General features: G+C 44.1%; 1 protein-coding gene across 4 annotated transcripts in view; it reads left to right on the forward strand.

Annotated features, from left to right (window-relative positions):
- Positions 1-23,697, forward strand: part of TOX2 (TOX high mobility group box family member 2) — a 259,226-nt gene that overhangs the window by 188,950 nt on the left and 46,579 nt on the right. For 2 of the 4 annotated variants that reach the window (XM_050917362.1, XM_050917363.1), the window contains exons 4-5: positions 13,592-13,738; positions 16,876-17,115. The exons of 1 other annotated variant lie outside the window; for it this stretch is intronic. In XM_050917362.1, the coding sequence (XP_050773319.1) occupies positions 13,592-13,738; positions 16,876-17,115 (387 nt within the window). The remainder of the gene's footprint in view (positions 1-13,591; positions 13,739-16,875; positions 17,116-23,697) is intronic. One more of the 4 variants, XM_050917364.1, reaches the window with a different exon arrangement.

The raw sequence follows: 23,697 nt of genomic DNA on the forward strand, positions 1-23,697 counted from the left end.
TAGCTTATTCAGAGGAGGAGGGCTCCCCAGCCAGCAAGCCAGAATCTTTAGCAAGGTTCTTTGAATATTAACCTGAGCCTCCATAAGTAATAAGTAATGTACAAGGCTGCATGTTAACATTTTATTGTAACTTTGCCTTAATAAAAGGTTTCAAAATTGTTTGTTCAACAGAAAGTAAACAAACAAACAAAAAATACTACTTTTTTGCTGGATAAAGCTCTATCCATGGATTGTTAACCAGCAGGCAATGTCACAGCTGAATCCATTGCTTTGCACTAGCTATTTTTATTTCTTGTGAAGGGCTTGCAGGATTTTAAAAGAAAGATAAAAATGTTACAATCAGTGTAATAATTCTGCTGTCCCAGAGACAAGGAATCTTTCTGTTAAAAAGAGACTAACACCTTCCTGGGTTTTGAGAGTTATTGGATTTGGGTTCGCTGTGGATATTCTGCTACATTAGGCCACAGTTACATTCATCATTGGAAATGTGCATGATGACATGTTTTTATAATAGGAAAATAACAAGGTTTATGAACCACTCCAGAACCCTGGGATATCCCTTTTGGTCATGCTCTTACAGGGAGAGAGAGCTAGGAATATTAACAAGAGACATCCCTCATTTGTTAAATGCTGTCTCCATCCTGTTTTCTGCCGCTTTCCTTGCACAGAAGTCAGAGTGATTTATCTTCATAATGAAGTGTTAATTGTGTTTGGATTATTCTTTTCCTACTAATAATAGGATATCATAACATTAGATCAGAGCCTGTCAAAATGCTGAATTCAGATTGTCGTGCAGGTATGTTCCAAAAACAATACCGGGTTCCCTTTATCTGTGACATGACAATGGATGAGGAAACTGGTGATAACATCTGTTTTGATCAAAAATGTACAGTTACCCATTTACCTTAATTATTAACTTAGCAACCATTTGAGATGCTGATGATACCTGTGCTATCTAGGGCCCAATTTTCCAGTCCTTACTCTAACAAAACCCCCGCTGAGGTTTCTAATGAAGACCATTAAAGTGTGCTGGCTGATGGTATAAAGATTTAATACAGTAATGATTATTTAATCTCTCATGTACGGCTTTACATTTTTTTAAATGTAATTCCTATTCCCAACTCCATAATTGCACAAAGTCTATAGACTCTAGGGAGAACTTCGCATGTTGGAAAGATTTTTTGGGTACTTTTCATATTTGTTTTAAATGTTGTGATTCTTTTTATCAGATATACATGTATGCACTGTAGTTGTAGCTGTGTCAGTCCCAGGATATTAGAGACAAAGTGGATGAGGTAATATTTTTTATTTGACCAACTTCTGTTGATGTGGGACAAGCTTTCGAGCCACACTCATCTCTCCTTTGAGTGTGGGAAAGGTACCTGAATAAGAGTTCTGATGACTCTCTCCCCAGCAGACATTGGTCCAATAAAAGATATTACCTCACTCACCTTATCTCTCTAGCAGAAATACACACGTTTTATATATGCCTCCTCGTCCCTGCTAACCCTCTTACCATCCTGTATTACTCAGCAGCATTCTGTTCTGAGTTGAAATATTCTACTGTAAAGCGAGGTGACTCCGTGAAAGCTAATGAAGTTACTCTACTTTCACCAGGGTACATGAGACTGGAACATATCCCAGTTTATTTATTCCTATCATAAGTTAATTAAGGGCTAACTCCTGCAAACGCTTATGCATGTGAGTTATCCCTCTCCAGACAGTAGGGCTATTTGTATGAGTAAACTCAGGCATCTGTTTAAGTGTTTTGCAGAATCAAGCCCTGAGGTCTGTTATAAGGGTATTGTTGCAAAATATTGCTTACAGGATGTTATGCTTTTCCGTATCATGTTTTAAAGGTGACCTACAAAAGGGAAAAAAATGTGCTTGTACCTCTTTTTCTTCTTTGCAATGGATACATAATACTTAAAAGAGTTCAAGGTTCTTTGTTTCAAGTCTATTTTCTTTTTTTTTCCTTCTTGTTCTTTTTACATTAGAAAATCAGGTCCTACCTGTCCTGAAAGGCTGTATGACAGTTGGGAAACTAGTGAAATGACGACACCTTAAATGCTAAGAGAGAGGGAGCCAAGCAAAACACTCTTGTTTTCTTAACACCTATTAACAGCAATGACTAATTAATATTTTAGAGAAAGGACACTTTCATTAAAACCTCCAATTGTCACATCTTCAAGTAAGACATGAGAATAACAATAAACATCCTCTTAGAACCCCTACCAAGTCCTGGAGCTAAGCCAAGGGAGGCCAGAGTAGAGATTCCTAATATTCCCAAGGTAAAAAAACAAGCAGAACAGAAACATTACAGGTGAAGATGCAGAAATAAATGCATCTTCGCTTGAAGAATCTCTTGAGAGATTTCATCTGATAATGTCCTGGGTCAGTTCTGTGGCCAAGAAAATGAAACACTGTGTTTGCAAAACCCGAGTTAATTAAAATTAGTAGGGTTTAAGGTAACTGACCTTTAAGGCAAACTTTAAAAACCTCCCCTTATCAAACATTATCTATCTAATCTATCTTTCATGATCTTGGTCTAAACCCAGATTTTTGTCAAACCTCATGTCAGTGCTGAAATCTGCTTGACTATGTGTGGGGGTTGTTTGTTTGTTTTTGTTTTGTTTTTTGTTTTGGCAGTGGGCACTGCCCCTACAGCCTCCATCACTGCCTGCTGCCCTCCTAGTTCCCATGCAGTGGGTAGTAAAATGTCTGTGATGTCCTGTTGCTTCCATCTGCCTGCATCATACTCTAATTATATCAGGACAGTGGGTCTCAGCCTTTATGTCACCAGTCAAGCTGCCAAAACACAAGTTTGGTTTTAAAACCAAGATTTTTTTTGAAATAATGAATGTTGGGTTCTTATAGATTCATAGACTTAAGGTCAGAAGGGACCATTATGGTCATCTCTGACCTCCTGCACAATGCAGGCCACAGAATCTCACCCACCCACTCCTGTAACAAACACCTGACCTATGTCTGAGTTATTGAAGTCCTCAAATCGTGGTTTAAAGACCTCAAGGTGCAGAGAATCCTCCGGCAAGTGACCCGTGCCCCATGCTGCAAAGGAAGGCAAAAAACCTCCAGGGCCTCTGCCAATCTGCCCTGGAGGAAAATTCCTTCCCGACCCCAAATATGGCCATCTTTTTGTGTTCAGTCACATTCCTGCAGGTGCTGGGACTTTGAAAAACCAAATATCACTGGCAATGCTGATACCAGTCTAGCGGGGGAAGATTTAACCCATCAGATACTGCTGCACAAGCTGTTGTCCATTGCTTTCCATGTTCTAAGCTGCCAAGGAACCTGTCCACCTTCAAGCCCTGGATTTGTATGTACCAGACTAAGCTTTGGAGCACCACAAACTCTATTAAGGGATAGAACATGTACCAGTGATTGAGAGATCGTAGTGGCAGTTCCCTGGGGTCCCTCAACAAGGCCAATTTTTCAGAGCCTGGTTCTGTTAGGTGCAGAGTGCCCTCAGCTCCCCCGGAAATCAACAAGCATTGAGGGCACTCAACCACTCACCAGAGACACTCAGCACCTGGCAGAATTGGTCCCTGTGACAGGGAGCGGAAAGCCTGTTCTGTGAGGTAGCAAAACTGGCATACGGACCAGTAGTTGGGAACCACTGCACGAGAAGGCCTCTACCACATGATAAATGCAGCCCCTACCAAAATAAATCACTTCCTTTTTAAATCCTTCCCTACTGTTCCCCTCATATTCATAATAGGATGATCGGTGGAACCAAAGATGTGGCTGTTACTTTAAAGGATAAATTAGTTTGACTCTTAACTCAATAATTAAAACTGTTATGGCTATGAGCCTGCAGGGATAATGTACTATTATTATAGTCATTTGTTTCAATTAAATGCTTACTGATTTTACAATAGCAGCTGGGCACCTGTGTGAGATAGCTATTACTCTGAACAAGACATCTCAAATTCCAGCAGAAATTTGTCACTGCGCTAGAGCATTTTCTATAGACCATGAAAGTTTATTAGGAGCAGTTACAAATCGAGAAGAGGAGTGGTGGTAATTGGGGATATATTTTCTTATCAGCCTGCCTCTCTCTCTCTTTAAAGTAAATCATCTTTACATGTTTCAACTATGGTGATGCGTTTACATTTAAACTTCAGTACAGAAAAAACCTGCTGGGAAAACTTAGCTTCAAAGCTGTTCAGCAGATAATTTCCCTCCCAGGTTGATTATGATTGTAATGGCTTGTTCTTTAGGAACAAACCTAAGGAGAGAGAATCTATGTCAGAGATAGAGGTTGCCAGAGGATCCCCCAAATAATCTGCCATTGAAATAGGTGCTCCTCTATTGGGGTGATATCAGCAGGTTGTAAATTTTGATTTGCCAAAGATTCAGGAATATAATATGATAGATGAAGTTTGAAAAGACAAGTAGCTCTTGTCTGAGACATGCTATAGGAGCTAATCCTGGGAGATGGACCAAAGTCACTCAAGAGTGTTTGGTAGCCCTGAAGATCTTTGGTAAGTGGAGCCTCTCCTCACCTCCTTGTGTGTGGAGTTGGGATGTGATCTTGTAGTCTGGTTTTGATATGCATGGCCAATGTCATTGTCCATTGTCCTGAACTACTGAACTTTTTTTACCAGGCTTATAGGACTTGTTTAGACCAGAAAAAGTGGTCAGGTCAGGGTTAGCAAACATGTTTTAGCAAGCCCTGGCCTAACCTCTTTTATCCCAAGGGAAAACACCTTCTACATCAGTGGTCACCAACCTGTTGATCGCAATTGACTGGTCCATTGCGGAGCCTCTACCAGTCGATCATGATCTCCAGCCACTAACAGTACAGCAGTGCAGTGGGGCTAAGGCAGGCTCCCTGCCTGCCGTGGCCCTGCGCCACTCCCAGAAGCAGGCAGCACACCCCTGAGGCCCCAGGGGGTAGAGGGAGGGAGCGCAGGCGTCTCTGCGCACTGCTCCTGCCTGCAAGCATTGCCCCTGCAGCTCTCATTGGCCAAGAATGGGTAACTGCGGCCAATGGGAGCTGCGGGGGCGGTGCCTGCAGAGAGAGGCAGTGCGCTGAGCCATGTGCCGCCCCCGCAGGGGTGTGATGGTCGCTTCCGGGAACGGGACAGGCAGGGAATCTGCCTTAGCCCTGCTGCCTGGGAGCCACCCAAGGTAAGTGCCACCCTGTGGGAGCCCGCACCCCTTCCAAATCCCAACCCCCAGCTCTGAGCCCCCTCCTTCACCCCGAATCCCCTGCTTCACCCTGGAGCCAGCACTCTGTGTGTCCTCCTGTACCCCAATACTCTGCCCCAGCCCAGAGCCTCCTCCTGCACCCAAAGTCCCAAAACTGCACCCTGCATCCCATCCTGCACTCCAACCTCCTGCCCCAGGCTCAGCCTGGAGCCCACTCCCACACTCCAAAGCCCTCAGCCCCAGTCCAGAGGCCGCACTCCTTTCTGTATCCCAACTGCCCACTCCACCCTGGTGAAAGCGAGTGAAGGTGTGGGACAGCGAGTGATTGAGGGAGGGGGATGGAGTGAGCAGGGCGGGGCCTCGGGGAAGGGGTGGGGTAACTTCTGGATTGTGCTTAAATTCAAAAAGTGGTCTTGTATGTAAAAAGGTTGGAGACCACTGTTCTACATGGATTTAGCTACTGTAGGTCCTTCCTGAGTTTGCTCCTACAATGTGTTAGCTGTCCCTAAGCTCACCTCAGTCACCTTTTCTAGTCTAGACAAACCCGCGGTGCTTTGTAGAAATAGAAACTGTGGGCAAACTTCTCTTCTGTTTTCACTGTAGCCTATTAAGCATGAGGCGCTTTCATCGACATGAGTAGCAGTTCCACGTGTAGAACAAGGGCAAAATATGCAGTGGAGATCAACAAGGAGGGATAATGGTTTCAGAGCAGAATTTTGCCATCTATATGCTATATATAAGGATCTAGTCTTCTACTGCCAAACACAGCTACATCCGAGGTGCAACATGACAGCAAAAGTATTAGCAGCCATATGCACAACAGTGTAGGGGTAGGAGGTGGAAGAGAAGAAGAATACCTTACAGAATGAAGGAAACAAGGAATTTTAGACAAGCAGAATTATCTAGATGGAATTCAGCCAGGGCACTGGGATTAAAATCTCACCTTGCAAAAAGGGACCACAGACTTTTGAATGGCCAAAAGTAGTCAATACCTGTGTTCTACTTCCTATCTTGAAACAATTCATTCATGACTACACTGTCCAAAGCGCGATGCTGCTTGGTATGACAGCATGTCGTCTGCTCAAATAAATTGACTAATGCTGTGCTACTTACTGCTGGAAAGAGCTGCCTTTTGCCCATGAATTTTCTTTGAGTTAACATAAAACTGCACTTGATATATTTTAAAACTTATCTCTGCTGCCAGAGTGTCCAATTCCCAAATCAGAATATTTAGCCTGTTTTTAATGGTGTTTTGTTACTCATGCTGCAAAAGTGTAGATTACTGTTTTCTCCATAAACAAGGAGCTCAGAGCATGTGCAGTTTGTCAACCTATTTTTCTTTCCTTTTTGGAGGATTAGCTGGAGTGTTTATATGCCTGATATGCATATTCATTAAAAAAAAACCCTAAAATATTGTAAAAAAAAAAAAAGAGGCTGGCTTTGAATTAGAGCAGCCTTTGGGAATCTTTTAAGTAAGATGCATTTAATTACTTTAGTAACTACTACATCACATTTTACTCATGTTCCTCTGAGATGCATAACATCTTACAAACCGAGGCAGCAAACATGTCCTTTGGAGATTCGAAGTTTGCATTTCCGTAGTGCCATGTAACGAGGATGCCAGTGCACTTAATAAACAGGACCACATTCCCCCTCAGATACTCACATGCAGCTTCTCTTTCTGTGGGAGCAGCAGACACACATAGGAGAGCAGAATTCAGATCATTGTTTCCACTTCACAGTTGGGGGAATTGAGGCACAGGGAAAGGAAATGACTTGCCCAGGGTGCTTGTGGAAGATCCAGGAATGGAATCTGGGTTCCTTATGATCCACACCTGTGCTGTATTCACTAGGCCGTCCTCTCTTCTTTGCCTTTTTAACGGTATGCTCATGATGATGATTTAATTATGAATGTATTTGCATATGGCTCCATCAGGGCATATGGAGCTTTACGGAGAATAAAGACAGAGAGCCTGCGCCAGTGAGCCTACGTCATAGATTATATTCAACATGACAGGAAGCAGAGATAGATAACATCGGGGATGGGGTGCGTGTGCCTGGGAAGGTGATGGGGGGCTTGCTTTTGTAAGGGGAACACATCATACTAGTGCCCTTGTTCTGGTTAGGGACAGTTGTTGTTGCTTCGTTTATTTAGCTAATTAGGCTGGTGCCAGCAGGTGGGCCATTTTGGGAGAGACAGAAGGAATAGAGACTTGGAATTTTTCTCCCTGGCCTTTTCTGAATAAAGATTCCTTCTTTTCCAAAACTACTCACAGTTATTGGTTAGAAGCTGAGTGGAGTTCATCAAAGTTACTAGTATTTCTGAAATGAGCAGAATTTGAATATAGGTCTCCAAAAATGAGAGGCTGGAATACACAGGACTGTATCTCCTGGGTCTTCACACTGAATACTGCCCATCACAGCCTATGTTAAAAAATCAATGATTGTGGTAAAGGGATATAAAAGTAAGCCATGCAGAATGAAGAGAGTGGGTGTGCAGGGGATGGCTGCAGCCTTGTCTGTTTGAAAAATGCACTTCAGAAAAAGAACACGAGCTTAGTGAGTGACAAAGGCTGGGCCAGCTGCTGCCGACGTCAGTAGCTCACTGGCCTCAGTCGAACTGCTCTGAGGAAGGGTTGGCAGGGTCGGGGCAACTGAGTGCAGACTCCCATCATTCACTGAATAAAAATACCCTGGTCATGAATGAAAAATAACAGCTATTAATGCAGTAAGCAAGGAGATTATGGAGTGCGGACCGTGCCATTGACCCTCTGCGTTCATTATCATGATTCGGAGAGTTACTCGAGTGGGTGCTTGAAGGCTAGTTGCAGGATTGCATGAAGGAGAGGAGAGAGAAGCCAAGAGTAAGCAGCAAAGAGGCAAAAGGGTAAGTGGAAACAGTGACGTCTTGGGAGAGAGAAGATGCAGATACCCTTTCTTGGAGGAGATCTGTGGGCTAAGATGTGATGATCTCCATGATGAGAAGAGACCATTCTGCCATCCACCCAGTTCCTGGTGCCTCTGTCACCTCCAGCTTGGATTGCTGAAATGCTCTCTCCTTGAACATGCCCCTGTCCTCCATGTGTTTTTCTGGCCGCTTGTCTGGCTCCAGGTGCAAGTGACAATCTTTATATTCTGCAAGGGCTGCGAGACACTTAAATAAGAGGCTGCCCAGGTATGTCAGCTAATGATGACTAGAACTCAGCTTTCTGAGTTCAGTAGCAAGGCAGACTCAGTTGGAAGCCCACCTGCCCTTCCTTCCCACCTTTGGAACCTTCTCCCCCATATCATGCATCAGGTTTATTTCAAAACATATTTTTCAGGTTGCTCAGGTAGCCTTCCAAATGTGACCCTGTGAGTGATCTGCAGGCAATAGCTCTGAGTGAGGATGCCGTGCTTAACTTGCTGTCTTCCCTCACTACTAACCAATAATACTGGTCTCCCTTGTTTTAAGGAAGAGGCATGTGCAGAGGTTAGAATAATTGTCTATGGATTAGAACATTGTGGAGCTGTTACCATGTCTGCCATTGACTCACTGGGTGGCCTTGGGTCAGTCATTTCCCTGCCTCAGTTTTCACATCCCTAAAACAAGACTGAGGATGCTGCCCCTAGGAAGTTGTGAGAGCTGATCAGTGTCTGCAAAGCACTTTGAGACCTTGGTGGTTCCGTGGCTATCAGTGTTGTCAGCCCACCTGTTCAATGTGTGTCTGAGACTGCAGGTGGAGGTTGTGCTGTGGTTTGGGTGACAGTGCTACTAGTAGGCTGGTGATACACAGCACTGTCCCCTTTTCTTTGAATGCAAGTGGTGCAGGGTCTCAGTTTTTCAGTGCTTGGCTGAGGCTGGGAGCCACATGGGAGTGAGCTTGACTGAAATTTGATCTAAACAGGCCAGAGGCAATCCTGACCGATTAAGAAGCATTCTGAGAGTGTGGCAGGGAATGTGCCAGTTCTTATTGTAAAGGGATTTTGCCAACCCTTTGTTAAGAAGGTTTTCAATTTTTTGGTATTTCTGGAGTCCCAGTTTCTCCCAGAGTCCCATGCCAGCAGGAGGTCCGCCGAAGCCGCAGGACCAGCGGACCCTTCACAGGCAAACCATCGGAGGCAGCCTGCCTGCCGTGCTTGGGGCAGCAAAATCCCTAGAGCCGCCCTGGGTGGAGAAAATCATATGCGGGTCTTTGAAAGACAACAAAAAGCAGAGCTGCTGAAATTTCCATCCTGCCTGCTGGATAAACTCTCTGGGGACCTGTCCAAAGACCATTATGGTCAGTGGGAGTGTTTCCATTGTCTTCAATGAGCATTGGCTCAGACCCTAACTCATTCCCACAATTTTTCATAAGAATTTGTAGCACATGTCCATTATCCATAATTACACTCCTGGACTTGTTCTGCTCTGCTGCATAAATAATATGCACTTTAAAGAAAAAATGTATGATTACATATTTAATAGATAAATGGAGCCGTTGTGGTCCATTGCCCACATAATAAGAGTTTTTAAAATTGTCTTAATACAGTATTTACCCAAGAGACTAGAATGGCTGCAAATGAGAATGAGCTATTTTAGCTTTTAGGATTTTTTAAATCACATTTTAAAGCCTTCCCCATTTATAAAACACACATTTTATAAACTTTTCTTCATTTAAATTTAAAATAAGGACAATAAATTATGCTCTTCCTTGGGAGCTGGCAGATCATCTTGAACGTGAAAGATCTGGATTAAACTGACAAAATCCAAGACAAATTTACCATTTTCTCCTTTGAAATCTCCAATTGAACTCACTGTGTGTGAGCCAGACAGGTCCCATACTAGCTTCCCCACACCCAGCTGTGAACCTCACCTCAGTTCTGCTTGCCTCACTCCATTGATATTACAGTTCTCTCCTGGCCCCCAAGAATATTCTGCCTAGTGCAAATACACTCAATTTCTGACCTGCAGCAGCCCTTACTGTGCCATTTCTGGGATGACTAGCCCTCTCAGTCAATGCACCTGCAGCACCCTCCTCATTTAGATTAAAAGATTACTATATCTTCATGCCAGAAGGGACCATTAGATCATCTAGTCTAACCCCCTGTAAAACGGAGGCCATGGAATTTTGTCGGTTATTCCTGTATTGTGTCCAATAACTTGTTTTGGCTAAAGCATCTTCCAGAAAGGCATCAAGTCTTCATTTGAAGACTTCAAAAGATGGAGAATCCACCACTTCCTTTAGTAGTTTGTTCCAGTGGTTAATCAACCTCACTGTTAAAAAGACAACTGTAGAATGAAATATTGTAGACAGGCAGAAGCCATTTCCAAGAGCTCTATGACTTGGGCCCCTACAGGGTGCTTAAATGTGTGCCTGATTATAAGCACGAGTGGTCCTCCTGAAGTCAATGGGACTAAACTCTGGTGGTTACAGTTAGGCACATGCTTAAATCCCTTGCTGAGTCAAGGCCCTAGTCCTAGGCCTCTGGTGAACAGAGAGTGGCTGTCGTACAGTATTTCGTTTTACTAAATACACAGGTAGGGGCTTGAATCAGTCCCACTCATCTATTTTGTGCTTGTATCCTGAGATAGCTGTTGAGCATAGGACTCCCAGAAGCAACATGCAAAACCTGCTGTGCAGAAACATTTTCATAACCTGAACCACATCTTTCATATGGAAACTGTCTCACTGGCCCCTCCTTTCCCATTCATGATCCTTCACCATCCCTGCCGCTACTACAGCAATTGCTTAGATGGAAAAGTTTTAGGAGGCAAGTGTTTGATGTGGTTGTAGTTGTCTCAGTGCAATTTAGCATTTGGAAATGAAGAGGAGGGGCCAGTGCCCTGTGACAAGTCAGCTGTCCAGCAAGCCCCACAGTTTGGGAATGTCTTAGCTGGACAGTCCCCGTTCTCTCCCCCCCCCCTCCCGCATTGGAAATTCCTTGCCAATTTATAGCACAGGCCACTGCTGTCATTAACTCACGTTTCTGTGGGTTCTCCATGTATTTATTTGTATCTTTTCAGAGTGATGTGAGCTGAGGACAGTGATGCAGCCTGACCTTAAAGGGCATGAAACGTAGTCAGCCTAAGTCAAATTCTTGGTGTTATTTCTATGCGGGACGTATTTGCTGTTTGAAAGTTAAATCGCAGCACTAAGTAATTAACACAGAAAGGGATTGCTCTTGTCAAAATCTGTTCTCCCCCCACATGTATGATCTGAATGCATGAGCGGAGTGTGCTGTCTGGTGTTGTGGAAGAGCTCTCGATTGCTGACCTGCAGCAGTAAATCCGCTTCTGCGTTTGGATTTATTTCCAAGGGAGCCTGCTGAGCCTTAGCAGCTCTTCCCTCCATTTCTTACTTTATGTGCTGCTCATGAGGTTGGCAGGACTCCCCTGTTAATGAGAGATTGCACCTCAGTGGGCTTATCGGAAACGAAGATTGTTAATAAATAAAGCCCTGGGTCTTTAAACTCATGTTAACATTAATCAGATTAATATGAAAAGCAAAAATTCTGGAAGATATTTAAGACTGTATTTGATTTCCCTCCTGCTGACGACTTCTGTGGCTGAATCAGATTGTACGTAAGTAGCTGGCTTAGCCCTGTCTCTGAAATTAGTGAGAGAACTCTGGCACACTGCTGATGACATTGACATGTTGATAGGCCTCGTTTATAGGGTTAGGGGTAATTGTTTGATCTGTATGTGGGAGGGGGAGGTGATAAATAGCCTAATGTGAATCCTGGTAGGGTTTTCTCTGGGAAAGGCAGCACAGATTTTTGTTGCGTAGTCTTTTCCGAGGACTTCTGAGGCCACTGTTATTTGACTAAGTCCCCAAAAGTAAATTCTGTTCTAGGTTCTGATCTGACAAGCATCCCTGACACGAGTAGTTTTCATTCATGTGAATAGTGATATTGGATTAATTGAGGCTGCTTGTATGTGTAAGGATCCCTTGTGTGAGCAAGTATTTGTGGGATTGGGTCTGCAGTGATATCAGGGCTTAGGTCCCGGTTCTGCAAAAATTTAGAGACGTTCTTAACTTTACAAATACGAATAATTGCATTGAATATGAAAACTACTCATGTCTGTAATGTTCAGTGTGTGCCTAAGTCCTTCCAAAATCGGGTCCCTAGCATGCCCAGATGAGAATGTGGGGGAGACAGTGGATTAATTGAGGGAGAGGTATACAAACTAGTTTTCTTTTTTTCCAGACTTGCCAGCTTCACTGAGTAACAGGCAGTACGGTGAGGACTCCACACAGTCCTCCCATAGACACAGAGGGTAGGTTTTGTGATGGAGGAGAGCAGCATGGAGCATGGGAATTTCAATGCTAGATCAGACAAATGGTACATGTAATAAAGTGTTCAGTGTCTTTGGTCAATGCTCTGAAGAAGGCTCTAATTTTCTACAACCTTGTATCCAAACAAGTAGCACGTCATAGTAATGTTATTATTCTGTTATTACATCGAGTCTGGAACTTCAGTAACCCCTCACTGGTCTATTTGTGTGATTACTATGTGTCTCAGATATTTATCTGTGTATATTGGATAATCAGATGCCAGGAAAGTCATCTCTATGAAAAGTACAAGGGCATGCAAAAAGTCAGGGGTAGAATGCAGGAGGGCCTCATTTAGAGACCTGTGCTTCATCCACTAAATAATGCTGCATTTATAGAAAGGCAACTCTGTCCTCTATTTGTGCATGCAACTGCAGGTGCAATTTGGGTCAGTGCATTGCCAAATTTATGCACACAACCCTAGAATTTGCACGCATAAATAAGGTTGTGTATTTTTGGTGTCTGTATGTATATGCTCCTCTGCCCTTCGGAAGTTTGATCCAAAATATATAACTTCAGACATTAAAGTCTACAAAAAGGAACTTTTAAGAGAGCAATAAAGCAAGTTGGGAACTGGTTTGCACTCTCTTACATTGGGTTCCTTATGATTGTAGATTACAGCCATTTCTTTACTGCAATTCCCAGAGCCTGAAGGAAGATGTGAAAAGCCAAATGGAATTAGAAACGTTGGACAAAATTCAGCCCAGATGTAAGCAGATGCAACCCATTTGACTTCAGTGGAGCTGCAGCCGCTTACGTCATGTTTGAAGTTTGCCTGATGTTTCTCACAGTACAGCTCATTCTCAGTGGGAAGGGCTTGTTATCATGTGGCATGATCTGAGCAGGTGCAGCAGTCCTCTCCAGGATTTCTTCTTCACTATATTCCAGAGGCTGATTACCGTGAGTCAGTGCTCATTACTAGGTGATGGGGTGGTCTAGAAGTACCTTTGATAGACAAATTATGAGCCAGGTTCTCAGATGGTGTAAATCAACCTAGCTCCATTGACTTTGGTTGAGCTCTCGAGGTCCCTTCCAGTCCTAGAGTCTATGAGCTACAAAGATTTACACCAGCTGAGCATCTGGCCTTATATCTCTATTTTATCTGTCTTGTCTTCCTTCAGTATATAGGTTCCCACACTCTGCCTGGCACCATGGTACCCCACAATATGAACTACAGCCTAGAAGATCATCCATGTCCAAAGGGCCTTCAGTTTGAGACTGGGCTGGTTGTATATTCTGAGGCTTGTTCAGAGGTGGATGGCAGAATGGTAAGGCTGAAAATGGCTAGACAATGAACATTTCTTTTGTTGGTGAACAAGGCATTTTAGCTCTTTGTGCAGTAATGCTCCTCACCGTAGCCTCTCTCCCTAGCATAGCTTGGGAGTATTTAAGCATCTGTTGGCATTTCACTTCTTTTTCTTTTGCGTTTTAATGATCTGTGTAGCACCTTTCATCGCTGGTGTTTGCGATTTAAGCCTGACGTCTGTACAATCTGCCATATGAACCGGACATACAGATTCTCTGCCCAAAATAATAGTATTCATTTTTTTCACCTTTTCACGCAGTTGGCCCTCAAGCAATTATATTTTCAGCCCTTCCAGCAGGCTCTGTCGTTTTACATTACTTTCCAGACAGGTGCAAAGATGAATTTTTGCAGGTTGTGTCTGATGTGCTTGCAGCATTGGTTAAGGCCCCAGCGCGTGCGATCGTCTGAATCTGGGAAAGGGCTGAGCTCCTGAAGTGTGCAAAACAAGCCTGTTCCCTTGTTATGGTCCGATCCTGCTGCCTGTTCCTCATAATTCTTCTCCCATAGAAACAAATGTGAGCTTTGCCATTGAGTTCAGTAGGAGCAGAACGTGCCCCTGAATGTGTGAGTGTGATGCTGCTCCCTTGCAGCCATGGACTGAGGTGGAGTTTGCTCGCAGTATGGAGGTTTATATTGTAAACTGTCCTTTGGCGGGAGTAGGCTGTCACCATTCTGTTGGGGAGTTAGAGGGTCACGCTGAATCTGTCTTGCTCTGTCTGTCGTGTGTGGTTCGTTTTCTGTGTTCATGGATCCAGTCTGACCGTGGTGGTTGCAGGATAATGGGATGAAGATACTGATTTTCAAGTGTGGTCACATTAAGAGGGAATCCTGAGGGAGCTCAAGGGGACACTTAGCTCACAGAACCACATTTACACACCACACTGCCAACAAGATCTGAGCATCCTGCTGGGGTGGCGTGAGTCTGGTCACACACAGTGCTCTGCGCCTCTGAACACATCCTGTTTGTTTGCTGGGGGCTGGAAGCAGAACAGTCCCAGTGAGGGGTCCTAGGGTAAGGTTGTCCAAAGTGACTCATGGTTTTGGCTGGCTCCATTGAAAAGTGCAGAGTCCCTGCGCTCTGTAAATTTGGAGCCTTTAAGGTGTCCCAGGTCGGGCTCCCAAAATCAATAGTCACTTCTGAAATCCTTGGCCCTCTTGGCTATGGAATTTGTTTGTTGCCTCAGTCTGCCCGAACCCAAATCTGCTGGCCTTCAGGAGATGGGACAAGGCCCATGTTTCTGAGGGACAGGATGTATGATTGAGCAGGGTCAGATCTTTTTCGGGGGGTATCTGTGGCAGTGTTTGCTGTGTGGGAAGCAGGATATTGGTCTGAGTGTTCGTTGTTTCATGCCATTAGTTCCAGTGTCTGGAGCACTGGGTGGCATGTTTTAAGTACGTAAATACAGAAAGTTCTTGACTTCTCTGCCAGTCCAGGGGCTCAGACTTGCCAGAATGGCATCCCTCTTTGTAAACACGGGGCTTTATGACAAAGGGAGAGTTTGCACCCATTGTTTTACTGTTACTGAGAAAATTAAAATGTAGAACCTCCGTGAAAGGGATGCTGCAGTCAGAGCAGTGTCAGGTAAGGCTCTTGGCAATAAAGCTCAGGCATCATTCTTAACACACCCCATTGTGTGCCTGGGCCGGTCTGTACAGCAAATGGGAGCAAACTGTGTGAGATGACCACACACACCCCACCCCCGATTTCTAGGACACAGTCGCTTCTGGGTCTTGGAATCTTCTTGGTTTTACTATGCTGAAGTCACTTCCCTGATGATAGCTCAGCATGGGGCCAGATCCTCAGCGGGTTACGTTGGAATTTGTGTTTTCACAGTGTGGTCAAATAACAGATTTGTGCAACAAAACCTACTTACGTTCTGCTATCTGACCTAAAGCCAAATCCAGACCCGTCTGGGAATGGCGGGGACTTCTGCTTGTTCTACTCCAGAGTATATGATGTATTTATTTATTCCTACTTGTACTTTTCTGTTTAAGCCAGAGAGCAGGGGAACCGAGAAGTTGTGGTAACTTGTTAAACATGACGAAGTTAATTTTTTGAGCCTCTCAGTTTTCTAAGCGATAACACATTGTATTTGGTCATGTGCAGGGCACGAGGAATCACAACTCTCTGCAGCTGCATCCCTGAGCAGAGCAGGGCTGAACTTTCAAACACAAGGGCCTACGATGTGTCTGCACAATGTGTGTGTGTTCAGTTGGTTGGCCTAGCTAGTTTGACATCCCGTGGCCAGGACCAGGTGCTTCAGACACTTTAGACAATTTGGCTGTAGCCTGCCCCTGGGTGAAGTTTCTTCCCACTAATACAACCTGAAGCATTTAGAATCATAGAAATCAGGGTTGGAAGGGACCTTAGGAGGTCATTTAGTCCAACTCCCTGCTCAAAACAGGACCAATTCCCAGATTTTTACCCCAGTTCCCTAAATGGCCCCCTCAAGGATTGAACTGACAACCCTGGGTTTAGCAAGCCAGTGCTCAAACCACTGAGCTATCTCTCCCATTTCTCTGCTGGTACATGCTCACACACATTTTACTGGCACAATTTAAGCCCTTATGTTGTAATCCCTTAGGGTACGTCTAGACTGCAGCTGGGAGATGTAATTACCAGCTCAGGTCGACATACACATGCTAGCTCTGCTTGAGCTAATGCACTAAAAATAGCATCATGGGGTGGCCCCAGCAGCCAAGGCAACAGTTTGGGCTATCCAAGACCCTGAGATCCTAAGGATGTACGCAGGCACCTAGCCGTGCCACCACAGTCACTCTGCTATGCTATTTTTAGCATGCTAGCTCAAGCAGACATAGCGTGCCTGCATCTACGTGAGCTGGTACTTATACCTCCTAGCTTCAGTGTAGACGTAACCCTTGTTTTCCCACAGGGAAATTATGGAAAGGAGAAACCCCAAGCACACTTTGTCCAACTCGCTCTCTTTTGTTTTGGAAAGGGGCAGGGAAGATGATTTTTCTCTACCAGTTCTGTAATATAATTTCTAAATCAGTCAATAATAGTTCATCATAAAGTAATTTTATAAGACAATAAATAAAATATATTTTTAATTAAAAAGCAATATTCTCCTAACTCAGATCCAGGAGATGGTCCACTCAGACGCCACTTCCTATGATTCCAACCGTCAAGTCCCCCTGATCAATCGACCAGGGATGTTAGCCGGTCACATGAGTGCCCTCAGCCAGTCACAGCTGATTTCTCAGATGGGTATGAGAAGCGGTGTTACCCATGGTTCCCCATCACCCCCAGGAAGTAAATCTGCTACACCATCTCCCTCCAGTTCTACTCAGGAAGAGGAGACAGAATCACATTATAAGGTACGTGCAGCCATGCCTGTTTTGACAGACATACAGTAAGAGAATGACAGACAGTATTTACAGTGATAGAAATAATTCTCTCTAATAAGAGAACAGGCCTTTTGTTTTTCCTTTGCGTAGAGATGGAGATACACTTTCTCTGTAACAGGCGATTGTTTACAGAGAATGTTTCTGGGCTAGGATGCGCGAAAGCATGGCAGATTTGCAAATCGTATCAAACATTGCTGTGCTATATTGGTGCATATAACAGCTAAAGGAATGAAAGTCTCTAATTCTGAGAGAAGTTTCCTCCCCTAAGTCTTTTCTTTCCTGCTGCAGTTGCCAGATACATCATGCTACATTGTTCTTTCAAATTAGGATTTTGACAATAAATACATGCTTCAGTGCTCAATTTTTTTTCCAGTTTCAAAGACTGTATCTGTAAAACTAGACTTTTTGTGTTGGAAGAGAGAAGCAAAAATCCAGCTTGTGATTTAGCAGAGTCCTTAAGAAGTGGTATGTATTAGTTAACGACATCAGCACTCGTGTCAAATAACAGAGGAAGCATCCTCCGTCTTTTAATTCACATGGGTATTTTTTAGCAGCCAGTTATTACCTAGGACAGTTAATAAAGTGATGGTGACACACGATATAGTGAAAGTTGCTTGCCATTCTTGTTTGGCTAGTGGTCAGAAGCTATTAGGATGCCAGTTGTCTTGAGTGGATGAAGAGAACTGAGAAACAAAGAGGTAAAATGTAGGGAAGATTTATAAAATAAAAATCACCTGCCTTGTTAGGACTGGTGTGGAGGAAGCGTTGAAGGGCAGCTTGGGCTAAGATTTCTAAGTCACCATAGGCATCCTGCATCAGTCTCAGAGAATGCACTAGCAGAGCAAACTCTTTGCACTGTTGTCCACACCTCTTCCCTGACTCTCCTTACATGTGGGCAGATTGCAGAGATGATTATGGTACAGCCATAATGACTTGTGTACCTAATACATGGGCATTCACCGATCATTGGGTACTTTGATGTTTAGACTTGTAACTTTCTGGGATGGTGCTGATCCATTTGTTAAGCCTTCAGGGAAGCGCTGTTTCAGAAAGATGCTACTTCTAAGGAAGGTGCTGTATTACCAGAATCACTGGCTTGCTGGCAATGTATCCTCATTCCCAGAAGAAAAACCTCCTGAAGATCCAATTGTTACAAGTTGTGTGTATGTTACCCGCAGTAACAAGTGCTTAGGTCTAGTACCGCGGCTGAGCAAACTAGCAAATGCTTTCTCATGAAGCTTCAGGAAAAATTATTCTTAGTTTTCATTTCACTTTTCATAAAATGGAAGTGTTCATCTCAAAACATGACATTTCAAAATGTGTGTGTGGATGCAAATCTGATCTTCATTAGAACTAACTTGCAAAAATAAAAATACATTTTTGCTTGAAAATAGAAGTATTTTTATGAGCTTCTCAGATTTTGCAGTTTTAGAATTTGGTTGTGTCTATTTGGCACAGCCCTATGCAGCTAGAGGAATTCGGTGTTCTGCTGGCTAGAAGAGACTGCATCACCGACAACTCAGGGGTCACAGAAAGCAAATGGCATTTGCTTTGCAGCTAAAACCTTTCTTGCAGTGTGATTGCAGTGTGAATTTTTGACTAGCTACACTCAGTGTATGCAGCAGCTTTTTTCATTGTACCTTTACCAATCACCTTCAAGGTTTCAACCTGACAATAATGATAATACAGGAGTTACCTGTTAGGTCACAGATTTTTTGCTGATATATTTCTTATAGGTCCAGCGAGTCGGTACTGAACGTGAGAGAGACAGAATTTGGGGATATGTCTGATTCTTGGAGCAAGATAGCTAAGGCAATTTACAAAGCTCTGTATTTTTTTCTGGCCATAAATATATACGTTGCCTATCCTGTATACACATAGGCAGTTAGGCGAAGCAATAATCGAGTGGTATGTTTTCTAGAGAAAAGAAACCACAGTGTAAAGAGAGCACTGGAGTCACAATGGCTTTTGCGTTTTTGTTTGCTTTCTCTATATACACAGCTGTTGGAAATATTTAAAGGGATCAATCCATCATTTATTTTATGACCATTAACGACCTTTGTACAACAGGTCATAAAAAGATTTTCTAACGAACAGGAATTAAAATATCTACCAAGAAAATCATATTAACACATAAGAAATGGTCCTGATGCCAGGAGCTGGTTTTTCTACTCCCACAAAAGCCAGTAATTTGTACAAACTGGATAGAGATCAAATGCTAAACTAAATTGTAGCTCTTATTGGAAGAGTAGTTTCCCACTGGAAGAGGTATCATGAAAGATCCCTTCACTGGAGAATTTTCAAAGCCTTGAGGGGTCAGTGGGGGGAACCCAAGCAATATACTGGTAGATAATTTAGATGTAGGGCAAAGGAGCACACTAACATTTTGCGCTAAGTGACTTCACTTCCAGCACTTCATGGCTGAAAAGTCATTTTTGTCATTGCACTAAGGCAGAAATGCGACTTTTGTTTTCAGTAGTGGTGTCTGGAAAGCTAAACATTCTCGTGTCTCTGCTCTGTCTGCACAGACTAGTCATTTGAATTCACATTCATTAAATCAGTAAGACTGGGGTTTTCAGAGGAAAGACCAATGGAAATTTCACTGGCATTTGGGAGCTAAACTCCCTTTGAATACCCCAGCCTAAGAGTTTAGTGTCTTTCCGGGCTTAGTTGTTCCCAGGGTTGAGCATCCAACTCTTACTCGCCCAGCCAGGGGAGTGGGTATAGTCCCAATTACCCTTGCTTTAGAAATCTCCCTGCAGGTTTTATAAAGTCCAGATGTGACCAGGGAAGCCCCTCCCTCTTTGAGAATTGTCTAGATGACACCAAAGCAGCCTGTTTATAATGTGATACCCTAACCTGTGAATCATCCCAGCTTACTCTTTGTGTTACATCTAGTGTTCTGCACACCGGCCTCTCCAATGGAGTAAAGTATGTTCTCTCGGGGCATTTATAGCTGGATACACACCACAGCGCTGTCACATGTTAAAATAACATTCACAACAGCAAACCCAGGCCATTCTGAGCAGCCCCTTGCATTATTGGTGACCCGTGGCAAAAGGCATTCAGTCCTTGGGGCAGTTCCCATTGCTGTGGGCACTAGGCCTGAACCCATGGGGGGAGACTGAGAGCCAGACTGTGCTAGGAAGACACTGACTCCTTTTGGGCACTGTGTATGGCCATCTTGGCCCAGAGGACCTCAGAACATACAATCCATCCTCGAGCTCCCTGTGCCAGGGGGTGGGGGACATACTCAATGCACCAACTCTTTAAAGGTTGCAGCCTGTTCCCCTGGCAGCATACCCAGCCAGCTCCACAGGCAAAGGGGTGGCATCATGACTGTGCTCCTCTGTGGGATCGGGTGCACTCCTGCGGTGCTTGCAGGGAGCAGGCCTTGTGCTTCCATGATTGTCTCTGGCACTTATGCAAAGTGTGAAGGTGGAGGAGATGGGAGGGTGGAAGAGACATAATGGCCCAGAACAATTTATCCTACTGTAGAAAATAATCCCTCTCTACATTGGTTGACATGAATAGGGACGAGGGCTTTACATAATCTCACAGATCTTAACATCTCCACCCAATGTGTTTCTGTGACCTGGGCCTTGGTTCAGGTTTGGTTTAGGGTCAATAATGATCAAGTTGTTTACGCCTGCGTAACACCTGCCTGCAAGACACCTCCCTCTAGCCAGGACTACATCATGCTACACTGTACCAGATTCATACTCCAGCAGAAAATGAACTCTAAACAGTGGTGTAGCTCTGCTCACTGCTTAGCATGAGGGGCATGAAAGCTGCACAATCTGCACTGCCAAAGACTGTAAGACCCAAATCCACAAAGGCATTTCAACAGAAGTTAGGAGCCTAAATACGCTGTGGGGCCAGGACATGGTCTGTTATTTGTCTGTAGAGTGCCACGCACACATATGATTCTGTATAAATAAGAATGATCATGAAGTCCTAATAGTTGCTGAGAGTTGCTGGTTCTTGTTCTTGGCTCCTCCACTTAATGCTGCACCTTGGCCAATAACTGCTGGAGGGTTTGTTTTCTTTCCCATCAGTACAAAAGTAGATGAACTGAGATTAAAATGAGATAAAATGCCATCCAACTCACCCACAGAGTGAAACCTTGTTATGAATTTTTTCCTCCTAATGAGGTGGCCTTTCACCCCCAGGAATCCCATTCCAACCCAATTGGCAGTTTTACATTAAATGCTTTTTCCTGTCTCATTCTGGGGTTGTTTTTTTTTTTTTTTGCTTATTCGCTAATGGGCAACTGTCCATTTGACAAATGCCACTGCACTGAGACCAAGCTTAATGGCCAGTCAAGAGCTGATGAACAGAGAACATTAGAACTGTACCAGCTAAAATGAGTCCTCTTGAACTCTGTGGTTTCCGAGCACTTCTGATGCTTGCAATCAAATCAGCAAAGCCATTATGACAGAGGCCTTCTTTAGACAGACAGACAGCCATGTCTAGTTACATTTTATGCTTAATGGCTTGGTATTCAGCCTAGTTTCTATCATAAAATGGTGTTTTTCTTCGAGTGCTGGTCCTATGTGTAGGTATGCATGTGCCTGGAGCTAGATAATTTTGAAAGCAGAATCCATTGATCTGCATATGCACCCTCGCCCTTCCCATGCCTTCAACCAAGGAAATAAAAGGTGAGTCAGATCAGCTGCCTCCCCAGTTCCTTCTCACCACCAGATTGGAACCGCCCGAGTCCAGAGCTTTTTGGTCTGTATCCATTTATCTGTAAAATATATGTCTATATTTTGCTCTGCTATCTGCTGTCTAATCTCCATCCCCCTCATGGGGTGAGGGCTCATTCTACGAGAGCACAAGTGACATCTGTGGCATCGCTTCAAGAAATACCTCTACTTGATATTTACAAAGCAATTACATGGAGTTTCAGCCACACTGCCAGGCATTATGCTTCAGTATAGGACGTCCCCACCAGTACATCTTTTGGATTGGTGGCCCTTCATTCGGCTCTGCCATCTGCATTCTCACACCTTCCTCCTACCCGAGTACTGCTTGTCAGTCACCCACAGTGGAATCCACCCAGGGACCAGTACTCGAAGAAGAAGAAGTTACTTACTGGAGATTCTTCAAGATGTATGGTCCCAGTCTGTATTTCACTGCTCGCCCTCCTTCCCTTCTGTTTTGGATCATCTTTTGATTCACAGTAGAGCAGGAGTTGGAGAGACGATCAGTCCGCCCGGCCCTTTATCCCCTCAGTTGGAGTCATAAGGAGAGTGAAGATGTAGGCACAGACCAACAGACACGGCTTTCAAAATTCTCTGGCTTCAGGGGCCTGGAGCACATGCATACCCACAGGGGAATCCAGATAGGGCCAACACATCTCAAAGAACTTCCAATTATGAAAGTAACTTCCTCTTTTAAAATCATCTTCCTGATAAAGTGGGTAACTCTTTAACTAATGTACCTGCTGAGCAGTCTGAGAAGTGTCTCAACGCTGTCAGCATTTGATAAGCAGAGATGCTAGTTGACTTTCTACCTTTGAGGAAGTGTTTCTAGTGGTTAGAATACAGGACTGGCCGCCTTTGGTTCTGGGTTCTGTTCCTGGCTCTGCTGTTGACATGGGACAAGTCAACGAACCTCTTTGTGTCTTAGATTTCCCTCCTCTAAATGTGTTTAATAATACTTCCCTGCCTCACAGGGGTGTTGTGTGGCTTAACTCATTAACGTAGAGGTCCTCAATGTAGGAGTTCAAAGTAATTTAAAAGTATCTCTTTCCTGTGTAGGTGAACACATACACTTCAATATTCATGGATTTTCTTTTGCCTATGCCTCATATACTTACCCATACTGCATCTTACCGTCTTCTTTAGCTAATGCCCTCCACCTGGAAATTTACTTTCTGTTTTCAAGTTCCGTATGTTATTTCTTAGCCCTGTGACTGTGTGTTCTGGTTACCAGCTGTCACATGTGCTATATTAGCGCCCTGGAATACCTCAGCATGCCAACCTGGAACAGCAGCTTGCAAAGAAAATGGTTACATTTCAGCAGTGTGGCCTATGGAGCAGTGCTAAAGGGAGTGCCCAAGGCCAAAGATCAGACCCTATAAGAAGCAGAAGTTTGGCGGTGACACTGACTAAAAAGGAAGCTATGGATTCTGCCTCACTGGAGGCTGAGTCTTAGACTCTCTTGAAGAAGAACTCAGGGAGAATGAATTCAGTTCTGTTATGGTACAGGGAGTGGGCTAAATGGCCTGTCCAGCACAGTGATCTGATGAGACTCGGTAATCACAGGTAACAAAATGCAGCCCTGATCCCGTAGCCGTCTGCACTTAAAAATCCCTTTGGCTTTGGTCAATGTTTAGGTAAGCGAGGAATGCAGGAGAGGGCCTGTTCTCCCTTAAAACCTTGCCAGATGCTGCAGATAACTAAATAATCAATGTTACCTCAGCAGGACCGGCGCTAGGGGTTTGAGCGCCCTAGGTGGACAGCAGTTTTGCCGCCCCGCACGCTGGTCCCATGGCTCCGGTGGAGCTGCTGCAGTGGTGCCTGCGGAGGGTCCAGTGTTCCATGG

The sequence above is a fragment of the Gopherus flavomarginatus genome, chromosome 11 (assembly GCF_025201925.1).
Source record: "Gopherus flavomarginatus isolate rGopFla2 chromosome 11, rGopFla2.mat.asm, whole genome shotgun sequence".
In the NCBI taxonomy this organism is placed as follows: domain Eukaryota; kingdom Metazoa; phylum Chordata; order Testudines; family Testudinidae; genus Gopherus; species Gopherus flavomarginatus.